Below are 17,069 nucleotides of genomic sequence, written 5' to 3' on the forward strand. Positions count from 1 at the left end.
ATGATATTTTCTTTTTGTTAACCCTGTGGAACGAAATTTGACACGCCTCGATAAGACATGAATGATATCGACTTTTCATGCAAAACTTAAAACTTCTGGCCAAGAACTTGAAATACTAACATTTCACGGGAATCTTGACAAGATTTTAGTAAGATCTAATCAAGATAAACATATATTGACATATCATAGACATATGATAAGAATCGACATATCTTGACAAAATCTTGACGAATCTTGATAAGTTTTATCATTTCCAATCACTGTTCGATCTTATATGATGTTCTTTACCTATTTCAATCGAATGACAGCTGGTCATAATTAATTGAGAGATCTTAATCAAGTTCTCCAACTTTTCTAGAAAAACAGTTTTACTTTCCTTGAAAACGTACTATTTTACACCTTCACCAGCTTTTCCTGTAGTGAAACAATGGGAAATTCCTTAGCACCTGGACCTACAATGTATGGTTCCAAGTATCCACTCACTCGGTCTGGGTCTGGCAACCAGTTGACCACGAATATAATGACAGATGCTGGGATGACCGAATACACTAAAGAAGAACCGCCTCGTCAACAGGTACTTTCCAGACTTTGATACCCGGGTCGAGATGTAAGCGCCGTTTTAGCTCAATTTTTTGTAGGAAATGCGCTGAAATTATCTAATTATATCTATCTTGTCAACGCATTGTTATGGAAGGTTTTCGCGCTGGTATTTTTGAAAATTCATTTGTTTTGATTGCATAATTTGTAAGATTCATTGCAAAATTTGGTTTCATTACGTAATTTGCAAGACTTAGGATTTTTAATATACGCGCTGAATTATGTGGAAAAAATACAACAAAAACCTGAAATCTTCTTTGAGTTGTTGAGCTGTGAATGCAGTGAATGTGGTAATTTTTTGGTAAGAATTGCTACGAACTTTTGTAGGAATTGCGGTTTTCAACTGCAAATAATTTTCTCTACGCATCAAACGTGAGTTACTCAACGCAATTCGAAATAGATAGGGGGAAAATGCATGAACATAGCTTCTCTTGTGTTTTTTTTTGTATTACTACAGCGAAATCTTAGACAGAAAATGAAACCTGTAAGAGAATGTAGATAAGGATTCAATTACATTGTTCTAGACAGTTTGTTAAGTTTTTTATATCAGTTTTAAGTTGCGGGAACAACCAACTCGTTTTGGTTGCGATAAGGACAAAAGTCAATGTTTTTTCAAGTTTTACTTCTGACTTGATTGTTGCACGACATGCTCCAGGGGAAAGAGGAGGCCAACTAACACATCACAGACGTTAGACCAGGTCGTCGAAGAGGGTGTAACCCAAGTTGCCTAGAAAACCGTTTCGAAAAAAGGTCAAGAAAAAATTGGGCTAATCAGCCGAAACGCGTGCGAGGGCGGAGACCGGGCGAACGTACGTGCCGTAAGCCGTTTTCACCTTCACCACACGGTGTTGTCCATCTCGTCAAGGGTAGACTTCGAGAACACGTCCAAGGGGCCAAATTCCACGTGGAGTCATATCTTTCAGAATCCAAACAATGTCGTTGACTCTCAGTGGTTTTTGACCACTATCGCTCCATTTGGACCTCCTTAACAGTGTCGGAAGATACTCCTTGACGAGTCGTTTCCAGAAATGGTTGACCATTTGCTGAACACTCTTCCAAGACTTGAAACTGGCGGGTTCTTGGCTGTCGAACTTTCCTGGAGGGAGAGAATTGAACGGTCTTTTAATCAGAAAATGGTTTGGCGTGAGAGGCATTTCATTTTCCGGAAGATCAGCGACAATCGTTAGTGGTCTAGAGTTCAATATAGCTTCGGTCTCGACCAGAATTGTCCTGAACACATCAAGCGACAATCTTCTGGAGCCTAGAATGATCAATAGATTGCGTTTCGCGGTCTGGATCAAGCGCTCCCAAATACCGCCAAAATGAGGTCCATAGGGAGGATTGAACTTCCAGGTTGTGTTCGTTGCTGCCATTGCTTTTTAGATTTTGTCCTTGTCGAGACGTTTCACAGATCTTTTTAGTTCCTCAGATGCACCAATAAATGTCTTGCCATTGTCACTGAGCATTGTTGTTGGCTGACATCTGCGGCTTACAAAACGTCGATAAGCGTTTAGAAAAGTGTCAGTGTTGAGATCGGGACAAGCTTCTAGATGGACACACCTAGTAACCAGGCAAGTGAAGATGAGGCCGTAGTGTTTTTCAATCTGTCCTTTGGCATCTTCTATATAAAAGGGTCCAAAAAAGTCGACTCCGCTGTTCGCGAATAGATACTGAGTAGAGTCTGTCGGAAAACGGCAGGCAGGAAGGGGAGCCATGACAGGTTGAATGTTTTGAGCGGCAAATCGTCTGCAGAGAAAACATCGGTACTTAATACTCAAAAGTGTTTTCCTGAGGCCAATGATGTGGTATCTTTGCTGCACAAAAGCTTTCACTGGCTCTGTTCCTTGGTGAACGCAAATGTTGTGTGCATGCTCTATATAGAGTCTGGCTATCTTGTCTTTTGCGTGCAGTATAATCGGAAATTTCTCGACTTCGAGGTTATCTGGCGCAAATTGCAATCTTCCGCATGACCAAAGCATTTCATTGTTGTCCAACATTGGGTTGAGCGAACGGATTTTGCTCTTTGAATCTATCCTGGAACCACGTTTCAGGGCTTGGATTGTTGAGAAGAAGAAATTTTGCTGCGACATTTTGATCAGCCGATTTCTTGCAAGAATGACGTCTTCTGTTATATACTGCTGATCTTTAGGCCTTTGTTTTCTAATCCGAAAGAACAAATTGAAGACTGTTGCTAATGTCAGGAGCAACTTGTTCCAAGTTGAGAATCGTGTTGGGTCGATTATTTGCTCCGACAAATTGCGTGAAATTTCATGCGTTGCTAACACATGCTTTGGAGAGTTTACAGGAGCACTGAGCTGTCTTGAGGAAAGAAATGCTGGCGCTGTTAGCCACTTGGCTGGTATTTCGTCTGGATTGAGACCACGGGTCCCGTGGTCAGCTGGATTTTATTTGGTGGTAACGTGTTTCCATTGGTAAGCATCAGTTAATGCAAGGATTTCTTTGAGGCGATTCGCAACAAAAACAGGTTGTTTCTTGGTTGTGGATAACCAGTCAATTACTACTTGACTATCTGTCCAGAGTGTGGAACGAGTAATGTGAAACGATGACTCTTTTATGATGGTTGAAAGGATGCGCACTCCGATGACTGCGGCTTCCAACTCTAATTTGGGGATGCTGATTTGTTTAATTGGAGCAACTTTGCATTTGCCTATTACGTAACAAGTTTCAACATCAGTGGCTAAGTTAGGAACTGTTTTCAAGTATGCAACGGCTGCAACTGCTACAGCTGAGGCGTCGACAAATACATGGATTTCATTTTCACTTTCTGGTGAATGGCAACTCTTATTGAGAGTTCTGTTCAATGTCACTTCTGGTGAAGAAAAGTAAAAGCCCAAACTCTTTTGAAGTGGTTTAACTACTTGAGGGGCAATTTGTTCATCCCATTTTTTCCCAAGTTTACACAGTTCTTGAAGAACTATTTTGAAACGGATCGTTGATGGCGACATTATCCCAATTGGGTTGAAGATCGAGGAGACAAGACTAAAGATCTTACGTTGAGTGTACGCTAAGGCATCTTTTGGGAAATTAGCGAGAGGTTTCATAAGAAAAGAGTCTTTCTCAAGATTCCATTTAACACCGAGAACTCGAACAATATCTGTCTGGTTGTCTTTGTCTTCTGGAGGGATTTGATTTAGAACTATAGAGCTATTTGAAACAAATTTTGTGAGTCGAAACCCACCTGTTTTTAGACAATGTTTTGTTTGAAGAACTGCCTTACAAGCGTCTTTTTCGGTTGCATGTGATTGGATGTAGTCATCCATGTAAAAGTGCTTTCTGACTGCTTTGAGGGCCTCTGGGAAATGTTGAATGTTCTCTTTGGCACAATGGTTAAGAACGTATATTGCACACGAAGGCGAGCAATTTGCTCCAAAGATGAGTCTGGTAAATTGGTATTGTTGTATCTGATTGTCTGCTAACCAGAGAAATCGAAGAGCCGATTGATCAATCTGATGGATGGCGATTTGCATAAACATGCCTTCGATGTCCGCAAGGACTGCAACGGGATGTTCTCGAAATCTCATCAGGACACCTAAAAGGTTATTAAGGAGATCGGGTCCTGTGAGAAGGTTTGAATTAAGCGATTGGCCGCGGAATTTTGAAGCGGCATTTGCAACTCGGTGGACTTTTCCTGGCTTGTTGATATTTTCTACAGGATGGTGTGGCAGGTACCAAATTCTGTCTGGTTGCGGATCTTGCATTTCCACCGGCTTGACATAGTTTTTCTCAAGGTCTGTCAAGAGAGTCTTATTGTATTTTTCTTCCAACAAATGTTTACGCTGAAGGCGTGTGTTGAGGCTTTTGACTTGGTTCAGTGCAGAATAGAAGTTGTTTTCCAACTTTATTTCTGATTTCCAGGGCAGTTTGATTTCATATCTCTCACCATTGTGATTGATAGAGTTCTTCAAAATATCAAGAAACTGTTCTTCTTGTTTTGTGTAAACTTGTTCACGGTCCTTCTGAATGCCATCTGCTTCAATACTCCAGAACTGTTGAACAAGTTCGTCAAGTGCGGGTTCATCTGTTCTGTTTCTTGACACATGGAAAATAAATTTCTTCTGCTGACTTGCGGGCCGCTGAGTGGTTGCTGAGATACGGTTCTCATATTCACCGGCGAGGGTCCAACCAAGTTTAGTTTTCACACCAAACGGTTGATTTTGATTGCCAGGTATAACATGTGTAGGGTAGGTGAATGCGAATGCATTAACACCGAGGAGGGTGCCGATTTTGCCATCAGCAATATTTGGGAAATGTATGTGGCGCAAACTGTTGAAGGCATCACAAATTTGATTAAGTTCAAAAATTTTTACAGCTGCGACGTTCAGGGACGGGGTGCTGAACGTTCGAGAGAGTTCAAACGATATTTCAGTTGACTTGTATGGAGTTATTGTGACTGGCTCAACAATTTTTGAGCGGGACATGCTGTTCTCTGTATTGAGAAATTGTAGTGGTACTGACTGTTGAGTTTCACGGGGAAGCTCAAGAAATTCAGCTATGGCGTCCAATACAAAGCTGAATTGGCTACCGGGATCTATGAGGGCGTAGGTATCGAATGCTTTATCCCCCTTGAGGAATGAAACCGGAATAAGCTGCAATTGCTCATACCAATTTTTCGGTGTTTCTGAGCACTGGTTAATGCTGAACGATTGCATTGCCATTTAAATTACGTCGTTGCACGTTTTGATGGCTTTGGTTGTTGAAAGTTTGGCCATAACGGCTGTTGGGGGCTTTGTTTGTTCGACATTTCTGTTGAGAAGATGTATTTGGATTTTGACTTGAATCGTTACTACTAGAAGAGGCTGTTGGATTGCTACCAGAAACAACTTCAGTAGAAAAGGCTGCTGTAGGGCGTTTGATTTGCTTGGCAGGATCATGAAGAGTTGTGTGGTGGAATCCACTGCAAACCTGACATCGTTTTTGCGATGGGCACGATTGTTTGTGGTGTTTGTTGCTCAAGCAGTTTGTACACAAATTGCTTTGGCTGACAAGGTTGTATCGATCACCTGGTGAGCACAACTGATACTCAGGGCAAGTGGCAATGCTGTGTTCTTGTTTGCACTTCTCGCAAGATCGTTTTGTGTTAAAAGTTTTATTCGGAACGTTTTGTGAAGTTGGCGGTTGTTTTTGCTGAGGCGCAAAGTTCCAATGTTTTCTACTGTTTTCCACTGATGCGTTGTTGACTGACAATGGGAGGTTGCTTTTGTATGGCTTGGTTTGTAGTTGTTCAAGTTGACAAATTTTGAGGTTTGAGAACTGATGGTTCTTTGATTGCTTTCTCGACTCACTTTGTCGTAGATTTGAGCTTGGAGCTCTAACCATTGTTGAAAATCGACGAGAGTCGGGTCTGAGCTGAGCTCGGTAAGACAATGTTCAGTCCATTTCAGAACCAAATGATGTGGTGTTTTCTCTTTGGCTTTCTTAATGAGTGTTGTAGACTGGAGGTCTGCTGTAAAGCCAAGGTATTGGAAGGCTTGCACAAGTCTTTTCAAAAATGAGGAAAAGGCAATGAAGCTTTGCTTGTTTTGGAAGTTCATGTGCCAGTTTTCGAGCTGGTTAATGAACGCATTAACAACTATAGTACGATCACCGAAATGTCGGATTAGTTCATTCAGTGCTGTCTGATAAAAGGGTGGATCGCAGGAGTAAGCATGAATCAAGTCCTTTGCTTTCCCACTTACAGAATTCTGCAAGTAGGTTATACGATGCGTGTCTGTAATGGAAGTGTTGTTGTAAATCATTGTGTTGAAGTTATCGATCCACTCGTGAAAATGGATAGGGTTACCATTGAAATTCTGAAGTTTCAGAGGTGGCAATTTGATTGAATGTATGAAATCATTATTTCCTCTTTCCTGTGTTACATTAGTGTTCGAGTGTACTGAGCTAATATGTTGATTGACAGTGGGTAGTAAACTCTGGTTGATTAGAGGCTGGCTGAACTGATTTTGTCCAACAGGATTTAGCTGTTGATTAATGCACATTGGGCCATGGATCGTGGAAGTTACTGGGGCTTGAAGGTTCGACTGAAGTTGAGAGCCAGGAACAAACTGGTTGTTACACAACTGACTGGGCTGTGCCCTATTTTGATTATTTGAGAAGCCTGTGCTGACGAGGCCGTGTTGACTGTTCACAGGTTGTGGAAATTGCAGAGGAGCTGCAATTACGTTTGATTCTGAAGCTACCTGGTTTGGCTGAAAATTAGGAGCTGCAGGATTTATGACGGTATTTTGATGTTGTTGTTCCATGAGTTGCATGGTAATTGGTGGGACACTTGTGGAGTTATCCCCATTTATAGGATTAAAACATTGATTGGATTGTAGGCAATCGTTTTCTAAGACTATTTTATCAGTTTTACTTGGAAGATGTGAGGTTCTGTTTGCCACTGTGGGTAAGCAGGAGAGTTTTTGCCGATCACAGTTCAACAGTTGACTATCGGGGTATCCATTTGTTCCTATGTGAACTTGAGAAGGTCCAAAATTGTGTTGCAGATTGGGAAAATTATGATATTGAGGATTTCTGTTGGCAAATGAATCCTGATTGTTTCTTTGCTTTGGCAAGTTTAAATTAAAGGTTTCCTCCAATGCAGAGTTTTGGGCAAATAGACCATCTGCATGTAATTGAATAGTTGGATCAGCCAAACTGAATGGGTTTGAAAGTGAGTGATTGCTTGAAAGGTTCAAATTTTGGATTGAAGGCAAAAGGTTCTGCGACGTGTTAAAGTTGTCAATCAAATTGATTTGAGCTGTTTCAATTTCGTTGACCTGTCTATATACCAGAGTGGAGGCAATTTCAAGTTTCCCTAATTTTGTTGGAGATGTGAATTCCTGGCTGGTATCTTTGTCAAAGTAGGGAAAAGGATTGGGAGCATTTATTTGGTTTTCAAAGTTATTTTTCGATTTTAGAAGACTTTCATGAACTTCCTTTTTAGGATTTCTTTGGTGGGCTTCAAGCACATGTTGAATTTGAAGTCCTGGTTCATTAGATGTCTGTAGAAACAACGATGGTTGTCTTGGCCGTGGTGGTATTGGGGGCGGCTGATTGATGATGTTACTGCTGGTCTGCTTTTCTTCTATATCGCACTGATGCTGGATTCGTTCCTTGTCGTCACTGGGCGCAGGTGTTGATTGCTGAGACAAGTTTTTTCTGCTGGAGATCATGCTGACATCATCTCTAATGCGACTGGAAGACTGACTGAGCTGGCCATCATCGTCCAAGAGATCGACTTGCAGTTCCAATTCATTGAGTCGAGTTATTAATGTCGTTTGCCTATTCAATATTGATGATGCAGTGCTTTGATGTGGCTGCTGTCTCATCACTTCCTCTGAGAGTCTCTTGAGCTCCGCTTCCTGGACTTTGATCTTGTTGATCATCAAAGACAATGATCGGAAACTCCTTTTCTGCTCCACAGTTTTCTCAAGGAGATCGAGCAGTTTCTTCATTGACATTTCTGTCGCTTTGAACATATTGATGGCAAACTGACATTCAGCGCTGTTCTGCTTCGACATCTTGGTGGAGGTTGCTTTGTTGAAGCTGACTGTTGATGCTGTTGGTGATGCAGCTCGTTACTGAAGGTGGAGAACGGCTTTGAGAAACGGAGCGACGCAAATTTTTGATTTGAAAAAAGGTTGTGTAAGGTTTGAATGCTAATGATCCTAGTTTTTTCTTGTTCAAAAGACCAGCGACGCAACTTTTCTCTAAAATGATGTCCTAGGATGTGTTTTGTGTGCTAAATCTAGCTTTTTGCACTAAAAAAAACTAAAAGCTTTCCGAACGTTAGCGCGTTTTAACCGTTTTTCGTTCAACAGACCTAAATAATTGCTTGTTTTTTGTTGAATTAACACAAGTTTCGCTAAAATAGCTGGCGTTAACTGTTTGAACTAGTGTGTGTGGCTACTGTGGTTTACAGGAAAACTGCGCCTTGCTACAATTATGCAGTTGAACCAATATTAGACCAGAACTCAAATAATTGTTACATTAAACTCCTTTTTCTTGAAAACTTCAATAAACTCGTCTGTTTCTCTCAAATACGAATAAATTACAAGCTTAAAAGCTACCCAAGAAACTTTTCCTAGCTTCCTAACCCTAACCGAGCACTATGATTAAAAAATACCTCTCACAGTTTTTTGCGAATTTATAACTTTGAAACCTGTTCTTTTTCTAGGAGTTTATTGTTGTTGTGACGGCTAAAGATAAGAAATTTGTAAAAATACGATACGTTTAGGCAACAAGAGTTACAGAGGGGCTACTGAATGCTAGAAAATTGCAGAGACGAGTCATATTGTGGAAATCTTTGGAACTCTTTGGTGTATTGACTTTTTTCGGGTTTTGCAAGAACTTTTTCGTTTTCTTTAAAACTGTGTGACTTTATCTGTTGTTTTTCACTCTTTCTTCGTTATCTTTAATATGCATTGACTCTACTAAACTTTCAAAGTTCTCTCCCACAGATAACGTCTGAGATCTGCCTTTCAAAAAAAAATTGAAAGTAGAGAAAAAAAAGACATCAAATTTTCTGGTGACTAATGGAACCAATTTTCTTCGAAAACTCCTCTTCTGCTGATGGTAACGTCTGAAACCTATAGGGATAAAGGGACTTCGCAGACGGCAACGTCTGAGACCGAGGACTTCTGCAAAAATCAAGTTTTGGATGTTTTTTCCAAAAAAGAATTAAAATGGTAGTTATTTTGGTCAAATGAAAGTTTTGATATTTTGTGTGGAGCCTAATGACTTTCTATTTACTTCCCTATACAGTTGAAACTATAAAGGCGACTGATATTGACTTGTTTTAGGGGTTTGTTTAGTGTTTTATTTGGGAATTCAAATGAAGATGTCGTCAGAAAACTAACTTATGTTTTTGAATTTTCTGAATTCAAAAAAAAAATTTTTCTGACATTTCTCATTTATATGATGCTGGTGTGATATATCGATCAAAGTGGCTTTTTGTTTGATCGAAAACCAATTCAGAAGAGTGGTTTAATAGTTTTTTCCGCTATTCAAACGGATATGTAGTCACAAAACTAAATTGTGTTTTTTGAATTTTGTGAATTCAAAAAACTTTTTCTGACATTTCTCATTGATATGATACCGATGTGATATATCGAACAAATTGGCTTTTTGTTTGATCGAAAACCAATTCGGATGAGTGTTTAATAGTTTTTTCCGCAATTCAAACGGATATGTAGTCAGAAAACTAAATTGTGTTTTTTGAATTTTCTGAATTCAAAAAATTTTCTCTGACATTTCTCATTGATATGATACCGATGCGATATATCGATCAAAGTGGCTTTTTGTTTGATCGAAAATCACTTCAGAAGAGTGGTTTAATAGTTTTTTCCGCAATTCAATCGGATATGTAGTCAGAAAACTAAATTGTGTTTTTTGAATTTTCTGAATTCAAAAAACTTTTTCTGACATTTCTCATTGATATGATACCGATGTGATATATCGATCAAAGTGGCTTTTTGTTTGATCGAAAACCACTTCAGAAGAGTTGTTTGATATTTTTTTCCGCAATTGAGACGGATATATAGTCAGAAAACTAAATTGTGTTTTTTGAATTTTCTGAATTCAAAAAATTTTCTCCGACATTTCTTATTTATATGATATTGATTGGATATATCGATGCAAATAGCTTTCTGTTTGATTACAAATCAATTCAAAAGAGTGGTTTAATAGTTTTTTCCGCAATTGAAATGGATATGTAGTCAGAAAACTAAATTGTGTTTTTTGAATTTTCTGATTTAAGGAACATTTCTCTGATTTTTGTGCTTTTTTTCCGCAGATTTTTCTTTAAAAATGAGAAAATTGCCTTAACTCGCTTTGAAAATAATGGAACTAGTCAAGGTTTTTGAATCGAGGTGTTATAGTAACAAATAAGCTTTTTTGGGGGACAAAAATCAGTTTTTTGGAGGCTTTTTGTCGAAAAAAAAGTAGAGATTTTGGATGGCTCTAACCGGGGAACAGGACATCAGAGGTAACGTCTGAGACCTCGGGCGGACTTCTGCTGGTGACGTCTGAAGCCAGTAAAAAAAACTTGATCCTCTCTCGGGGTGACGTTTGTAACCCAAACTTGGCTTCGTTGCTGAAAAAATTGCTTGTCTTTTTTTTGTGTCTTTTCTGTGTCTTTTCTGTGTCTTTTCTGTGTCTTTTTTGTGTCTTTTCTTTGTCTTGACCGGCTCCCAGCTTTCGGGTTCCGTTTACTGTGCTCGGCACTTGATGGTTGCACTGACCGCTGATGCTCTCTTCAGTGCGTCGCACAAGTTGTGGAACAAAGAAACTATTTGCCGGTAACAGGGGAGAATTTTTGTCCTCAAAATTGTTTTGGGGAAAGAAGGTTTTGTTCTTTGAACGAGGGGTAAACCATAAAATGTAAGAGAATGTAGATAAGGATTCAATTACATTGTTCTAGACAGTTTGTTAAGTTTTTTATATCAGTTTTAAGTTGCGGGAACAACCAACTCGTTTTGGTTGCGATAAGGACAAAAGTCAATGTTTTTTCAAGTTTTACTTCTGACTTGATTGTTGCACGACAAAACCATTTGAAGCAATAGATAATTTGGAAAAAAACCTCGGGTTTTTCCCGGTAAACATCTGGTTTTTCTGTGATTTGTGCCAACGCTTGTCAAAAGGGATGCTTTCGTCAAAGTACCTACAAAGCTTTTTCAAAACGTACTTGAAAGTGTAAATCAGACAAATATAAGATTTTTGCTCCTTTTTAAACTTTTTATCGGCAATGGATCCAGCTAAAAATGCTATGTGCTGGTATATTGAATATCAAGTGTTTGTTCTGGCTAAACAATTATGAGCTAAGTGCTCAACAAATACTTAAATTTTGTTAACTTTTAACTGATTGCCGTTATTTTTATACATATTTCAGTATTTTTTCAAGTCTTTGGTTTGTGTCATTCTTTTTTTCTTCAGACAAAGAAGTGCTACTGATCTGTTTGATTTGACTTTTTGTTCAAAGTTTTGGCTATATTTACAAATTTTAGATTTTTTTAAAAAAAAAATGGCACTATATACCTCTTTGGGTAATTTTGTTGAAAATTGTCTGAGGATGGAAACCTAAGAACTGCTGACACAATACAATCAAACCCTAAAAACTAACTTAACTCTTGTCGCCTATGCAAGATCTTTGGATTTATTTTGCCGGTATTTCGTTATTTATTTGCCGGTAACTTGTCATTTTCTGTCGATATATTGATTTTTTAGCAAAAATGCCAATTCACTAGCACCTTTTAAAAGATAATTTCTGACAAGACTCATCTCCAATGAATTCTCAGCCACATGATCCAAATGATTTGCGAAGGCCCATTGAACATATATTATGGTTTTTAACGTTTTTTCTCATGGTTTTCTTATGGTTTTCACTTTTTAAAATTTTTCAATGCGTTTCTGCATAACTGTTTGTAAAATTTTGAATTTTACTTGTATTCGTTGATTATTTGAAGTCTTTTTTGTAGAATTATTCTCACTAATACAGATCCCATTGTGGTCGAACGGAGTTAGAATTTTTTCTATTTAGTATATATTAGTTGAAGTCTTTTAGATGTTATAACGTTTATATTTTCCTTCAAAAATATGAAAGTGTTGCCAAGTTTTTCCACTTTTTATCTAATTTTGTCAATTTTTAGAAAAACAAATCAAAAAAATTTAGATTTCATTGCATTTCTATGTTTTAAAAATGTTTTTTTTTGCTATGATAATACAAGTTTTCATATGTTTGAATTGGGTATACCTAATGTTTTTGGTGAAAATAGTATAGTTTAGCGGCTTGGACACCGTTTTCTTGTAAAAATTTAATTGAATTTTTGATTTTGGTGTCTTTGCCGGACAAAATAAAAGATGTAACTTACTAACTTATCAACCCTAATTTATAGGAGATGTAACTTATTAACTTTAATTCAAGCAAGTGAAAATAACAAGCGATTGGTGTGCGCAGTTAGGTCAAATGAACTTTAGTTATTCGTGTGTTTTGTATGGCTTACAAGTCCTCTTGTCTAGTGATCTGAGCATATATTCTTTAGTTTTTAATATTATCACCTGGTAAAACCAAATTTAATGGAAGATTCAAACAATAATAGTGATGGTTTGATGCATTTAATGACCTTGGCAGCTTGTTTACTAGTCATATTAATTGCTCTCAAACAAAGTTTGTATCAGTTATGTTAGTCCTTTTGGTCTTTCTTTTTATACAATTTTATGCTATTACCGACTTTTTGTCTGATCGTTGAGGGGGACATAAATTAATGGTGTGATTTTTGGTCACCTCGATAACAGGCTCTAAGATTTTGATCGCCCTGCTCCGTCCCTCCCCCACACATTCCCCACTCTCCACCTCATGCCAAAAGTAAGCCCCGCACGCACATCCTCATTGATATGTGAGACCCCAATCTTCTCCCTCAGTTAAGCCCCACTTACTAGCACCTTGTCCCCCACTCAAACCACAACGCCTCATTCTACTTGTATTCCCGCATGCTTGACTCAACCTGCGCTCACACCCCCCCCCCCCCTCAATTAAGCCAAAGCTAGCAAGCTAGCCTCCCCAAGCCAAGGCTAGCTACTGAAGAAGCCAACCGTTTACCACTTGTATCAGAGTGATTCGCCAGACGTTAGTCGGTTACTTTTTTTGACTTACATGAGCGCTTATTGTAATCTTCCTTCATCCGAATTCTTTAACTGCTTTTGACCACTGAACAAACTTGAATCCTCACCAAAAGACGCGGGCACTATAAAACCCCGTTTCTCCATGAAACCCCGAATCAGGTGCCTCGAATGTATGATCGTTGCCGTTAAACATGTCTCCGCGTAGAACTGAAATTAACATTGCACAGGGAAAGGGGCGATTCTCAACGGACCCAACTCATAACTGGGATGACATGACGGCACTGGAAACAGGAGGCCAGGGTGGGGCCGGGGGAGGGGATGACGAATACTACTACTATTCAGACGGCGCCAGTTCCTTTGTTACATACGATTCCAGAGCCTACTCGGATGATCGAAAGACAGAACATATGACGAGACATGGAACTACTAAAAAAGCTCCAAACAGAGCTGCAGATTTGTACAGAATGTTAGGATCTTTTCCGTTTGTGCCCCCCCCCCAGCTTAGTGGATGCATAATATTTGCGCCCCCCCCCCCCACCCCGGACGCACGTGCCATATTTTTACATACTTATTTACCATGTAATAACACGTGCTCTGTAACTGGGGGAGGCATAACATACTGGGGGGAGGGCACAAATGGAAAAGATCCAAATGTTATTTAGCGTGTTGTTTTAGTTTAGTGAGAAAGTTTTTTATTTATTAATAGCCGCGTCAGCAGTTCCAGGCAGCTATTATTGCGGTCCTAACTTTTTACAATTCAAAGAATTTGAATTGTATTGGGGCGCTGTCTTTTTTTTAAGATCTGTTCACTTATTTTCATAATTTTGGAAGTCAAATTGGAGTAGTGATTTCGGTCCCATAGAAACAGGAAAAGGAGCGAAAAAGCGAGTAGTTCAGCGGCGTGAAATTTTTTTGCTCTAATTTTAAAGTAGATTGAGAAAACGGTGTTTGAAAAAATATTCGCTTTCTCGCCTGTGGTTTTTTTTTGTTTACATGCGGCAATTTCACTTCGATTTTTCAATTCTTTGGATCGGATTTTTTTCTAAATGGTTTTCCCAATTCATTCATAGTCCATTCTAGGCATAGTTTTTTGTTTGAACCCAATTTTGTTTGACATATGGCATTTTGACATTGATTTTCTGTTTTTTTTTTAATATTTTTGATCCGATTTTTTGGAAATAGTTTTTTCAATTTACTCATATTTCGTTCTAGGACTAGTTTTTTGTATAGTCAATGGAAAATCTTCGAATTGTACGGCAGGACTTGTCCTGCTATGTTTTTACAATTCAAAGATTTTGAATTGTATTGGTGCGCTGTGTTTTTTTAAGATGTCTTCACATATTTTTCAATGAGTTAGATCTTTCAAAACGGGATAAACAGTTAAAGCCAAGCGGGCATTAATTTTAATTAGAGACCCAAAGTGGGTTTTAGCAGTACTTCAATTGCTTATAATGGCGCAGTTGCGGGAATGGCCTTAATTTAAATTTAAACGGTCATTCTTATGAGTTTTTGGTCTCAAAATGTTGCAATTTTTCAAGTTTTTTGTATTTTTTTGATTGATTAGTCTTAAGTTGAAGTTTTGTAAAGTTGATGAGGGCCTTTTGAGAGACAAAATTACTTTTTATGACCATTTTATGAGCTATATGGTTTGGTACTACAAACACAAACACGCAAAGTAATACTAAATTTTTGCAATTTTTTCAGATTTTTTTGAAATTTTTTGTTTCCTTTTTTGAGTTTTTTTAGCTCAAGGTGTCAAGAAACCTCCTCTAGGTTTGTTAAATGGTCTGATGATAGATTACTGCATAGTTTCTAGTGGTAATGGAATGATTTTCAACTTTTTGCCATCATGAATTTTAGCTTTTTTTGACAAAACTAGCAAATTTTTTTTCTTATTTTTCGACATTTACTATTATTATTCAATTAATTTGAGTCCCAGGGGTTGGGATAAAAAGTTACTGAAAAATTTTTAGTTGCTATGGAATAGGTTTCAACATTTGAATATCACAAATTTAAGAATTTTTTTGACAAAATTTGCATTTTTTTCAGGTTTTCAAAAATTTTCGTAATTTTTTCCGTTTTCCCAGCTTCAGGGACCAGGCCATCTCCGTTGAGGTTTGTTAATAGGGCACTGCATAGTTTGTAGTAGCACTCGAATGGTTTTTAACTATTTATTTTCTCAAATTTTAGCATTTTTTGATAAAATCTGCAATTTTTTTTAAGGTTTCCTAAAGTTTTTGTCATTTTTTGGTATTCGTCCTTTCTCAAAGACAAGAAAACATATTCCACGATCTGATAAAAAAATACTGCATGGTTTTTAGATTCAATTGATTTGTTTTCAACAATTTAACCTCTTAGAAATTTTTTTGATAAAATTTGCAATTTGAATTTCTATTTCTTGAAGTTTGAAATTTATTCTAAAAATTATTGTATATCGATCTATGAGCCAATGATTTTTTATAGCTTGGAATTTGGTTACTGGATACCCTCTAGAGACACAGAAATGATTCTGAAGATATTTATATCAAGATTTTCAGCAAAATTTTCTTATAGTTTGCAACTGATTTCTTTTTTCTCCAGTTTATCGAATTTCAAGGGCCAATGAATATTTTCCAGGTCTTGCAGATATAATGCTGAACCAATTTCAGAAACAAAAATAGGTTTTGAACAAGTTTTTGGAATAGGTTGTTTTAACGGGAAATATTTTGCCTAAGGTTTAAATACTTTTTAAAAGAGCTTTAGCAATGAGTATATTTTTGATTAGTTTTGATTCTTTTAGTTTCTCAATTTTTTGAGATGATTGTGTTCTAGCTGGCGTTGTTTAATTGATCTGCTGGTCAGGTAGAGTACGTCTGAGTTTTTCATTCAATTCTGTGAATTGTATTTCAGGACTTGTTCTGCTATGTTTTTTACTTAGTCTAACAGATTTTTGTTTCGTCTTAGCCTTACTTCTTGGAATTGACATTTTCAATGACTTCAGTGACTTCTACTGCTTTGCAGTTAAGATTTGTGTTTGTGACGTCATTTCTGCTTTTAGGTCAATTGCGTAACTTACCTCACTTAAAAAATGACTTCTAAAATCACTTAATGAAATTTAATTTTTATGAGCACTTACTAGTTAAAGATCAAAAGTGTGCATCCAAGTAGTGCCAAACGTATATGTCCTAATTTGTGAGTATTAGAGTCTGGTCAATCTGTTTGTCTTATTTCTTTAGTTGTTTCAACTCATGGAAGACCACAAGCGTGTATGGCGGCTATTTTCCGGCAATCTGCGGGTTATGTTTGTTGTTTATTATTTACTGAATAACAGGTGTTCCACCATCTATGGAATGAATCTGGGTTTTCCCCGTTATAGCCCATCCCCCAGCATAGTGGTCTTATAGTCCCCCAATCATGGTAAATGTAACATAATTGGGGGGGGGGGGGAATAAATTCGTGGGAGGCGCTATAATGGGATAGAACCCAGAATCCACATTTTCTTGGGTATTGTCTTGACCTGAGTTAAATTTTTACATGTATGCCACCAGCCTCGTCAAAACGTCTCCCGGGTGGAAAAGGGGCGGGTCGTGAGGAGAAGTCATTCCTTTTGAGCCCAACCCACGACAATGCCGACAGAAGTGCGAGTCGATCACTCAAAAAGGGGGCAGGGGGGTCTGGCAAGTACAAGACAAGGGCTGCAACTGATCCAAAAAGAACGAGGGCTGAAAGTAGAAGGAAGACTGCTTCTGAATTGAGGAGGAAATTGGCGGGGGACACAGGGTAAATTTTAAAACTTGTGCCCGACGTACGGGGGGGGGATAATATCCACGCACTAAGATGGGTGGGTGGGGGGCACAAACGAAAAAGATCCGAAT

The 17,069-nt window shown here is 38.1% G+C and overlaps 2 protein-coding genes across 2 annotated transcripts in view; one reads left to right on the forward strand and one right to left on the reverse strand.

Annotated features, from left to right (window-relative positions):
• Window positions 1-17,069, reverse strand: part of LOC142352294 (xaa-Pro dipeptidase-like) — a 453,762-nt gene that overhangs the window by 188,158 nt on the left and 248,535 nt on the right. The gene's annotated exons all lie outside the window — the stretch shown is intronic.
• Window positions 13,526-17,069, forward strand: part of LOC142352306 (uncharacterized) — a 69,681-nt gene continuing 66,137 nt past the window's right edge. Inside the window, exons 1-2 of the mRNA XM_075404838.1 lie at window positions 13,526-13,681; window positions 16,743-16,974. Coding sequence (XP_075260953.1) covers window positions 13,633-13,681; window positions 16,743-16,974 — 281 coding nt within the window. The 5' untranslated portion in view covers window positions 13,526-13,632. The remainder of the gene's footprint in view (window positions 13,682-16,742; window positions 16,975-17,069) is intronic.

Source organism: Convolutriloba macropyga, chromosome 13 (genome assembly GCF_964194025.1).
Source record: "Convolutriloba macropyga chromosome 13, txConMacr16.3, whole genome shotgun sequence".
Classification (NCBI taxonomy): Eukaryota; Metazoa; Xenacoelomorpha; order Acoela; family Convolutidae; genus Convolutriloba; species Convolutriloba macropyga.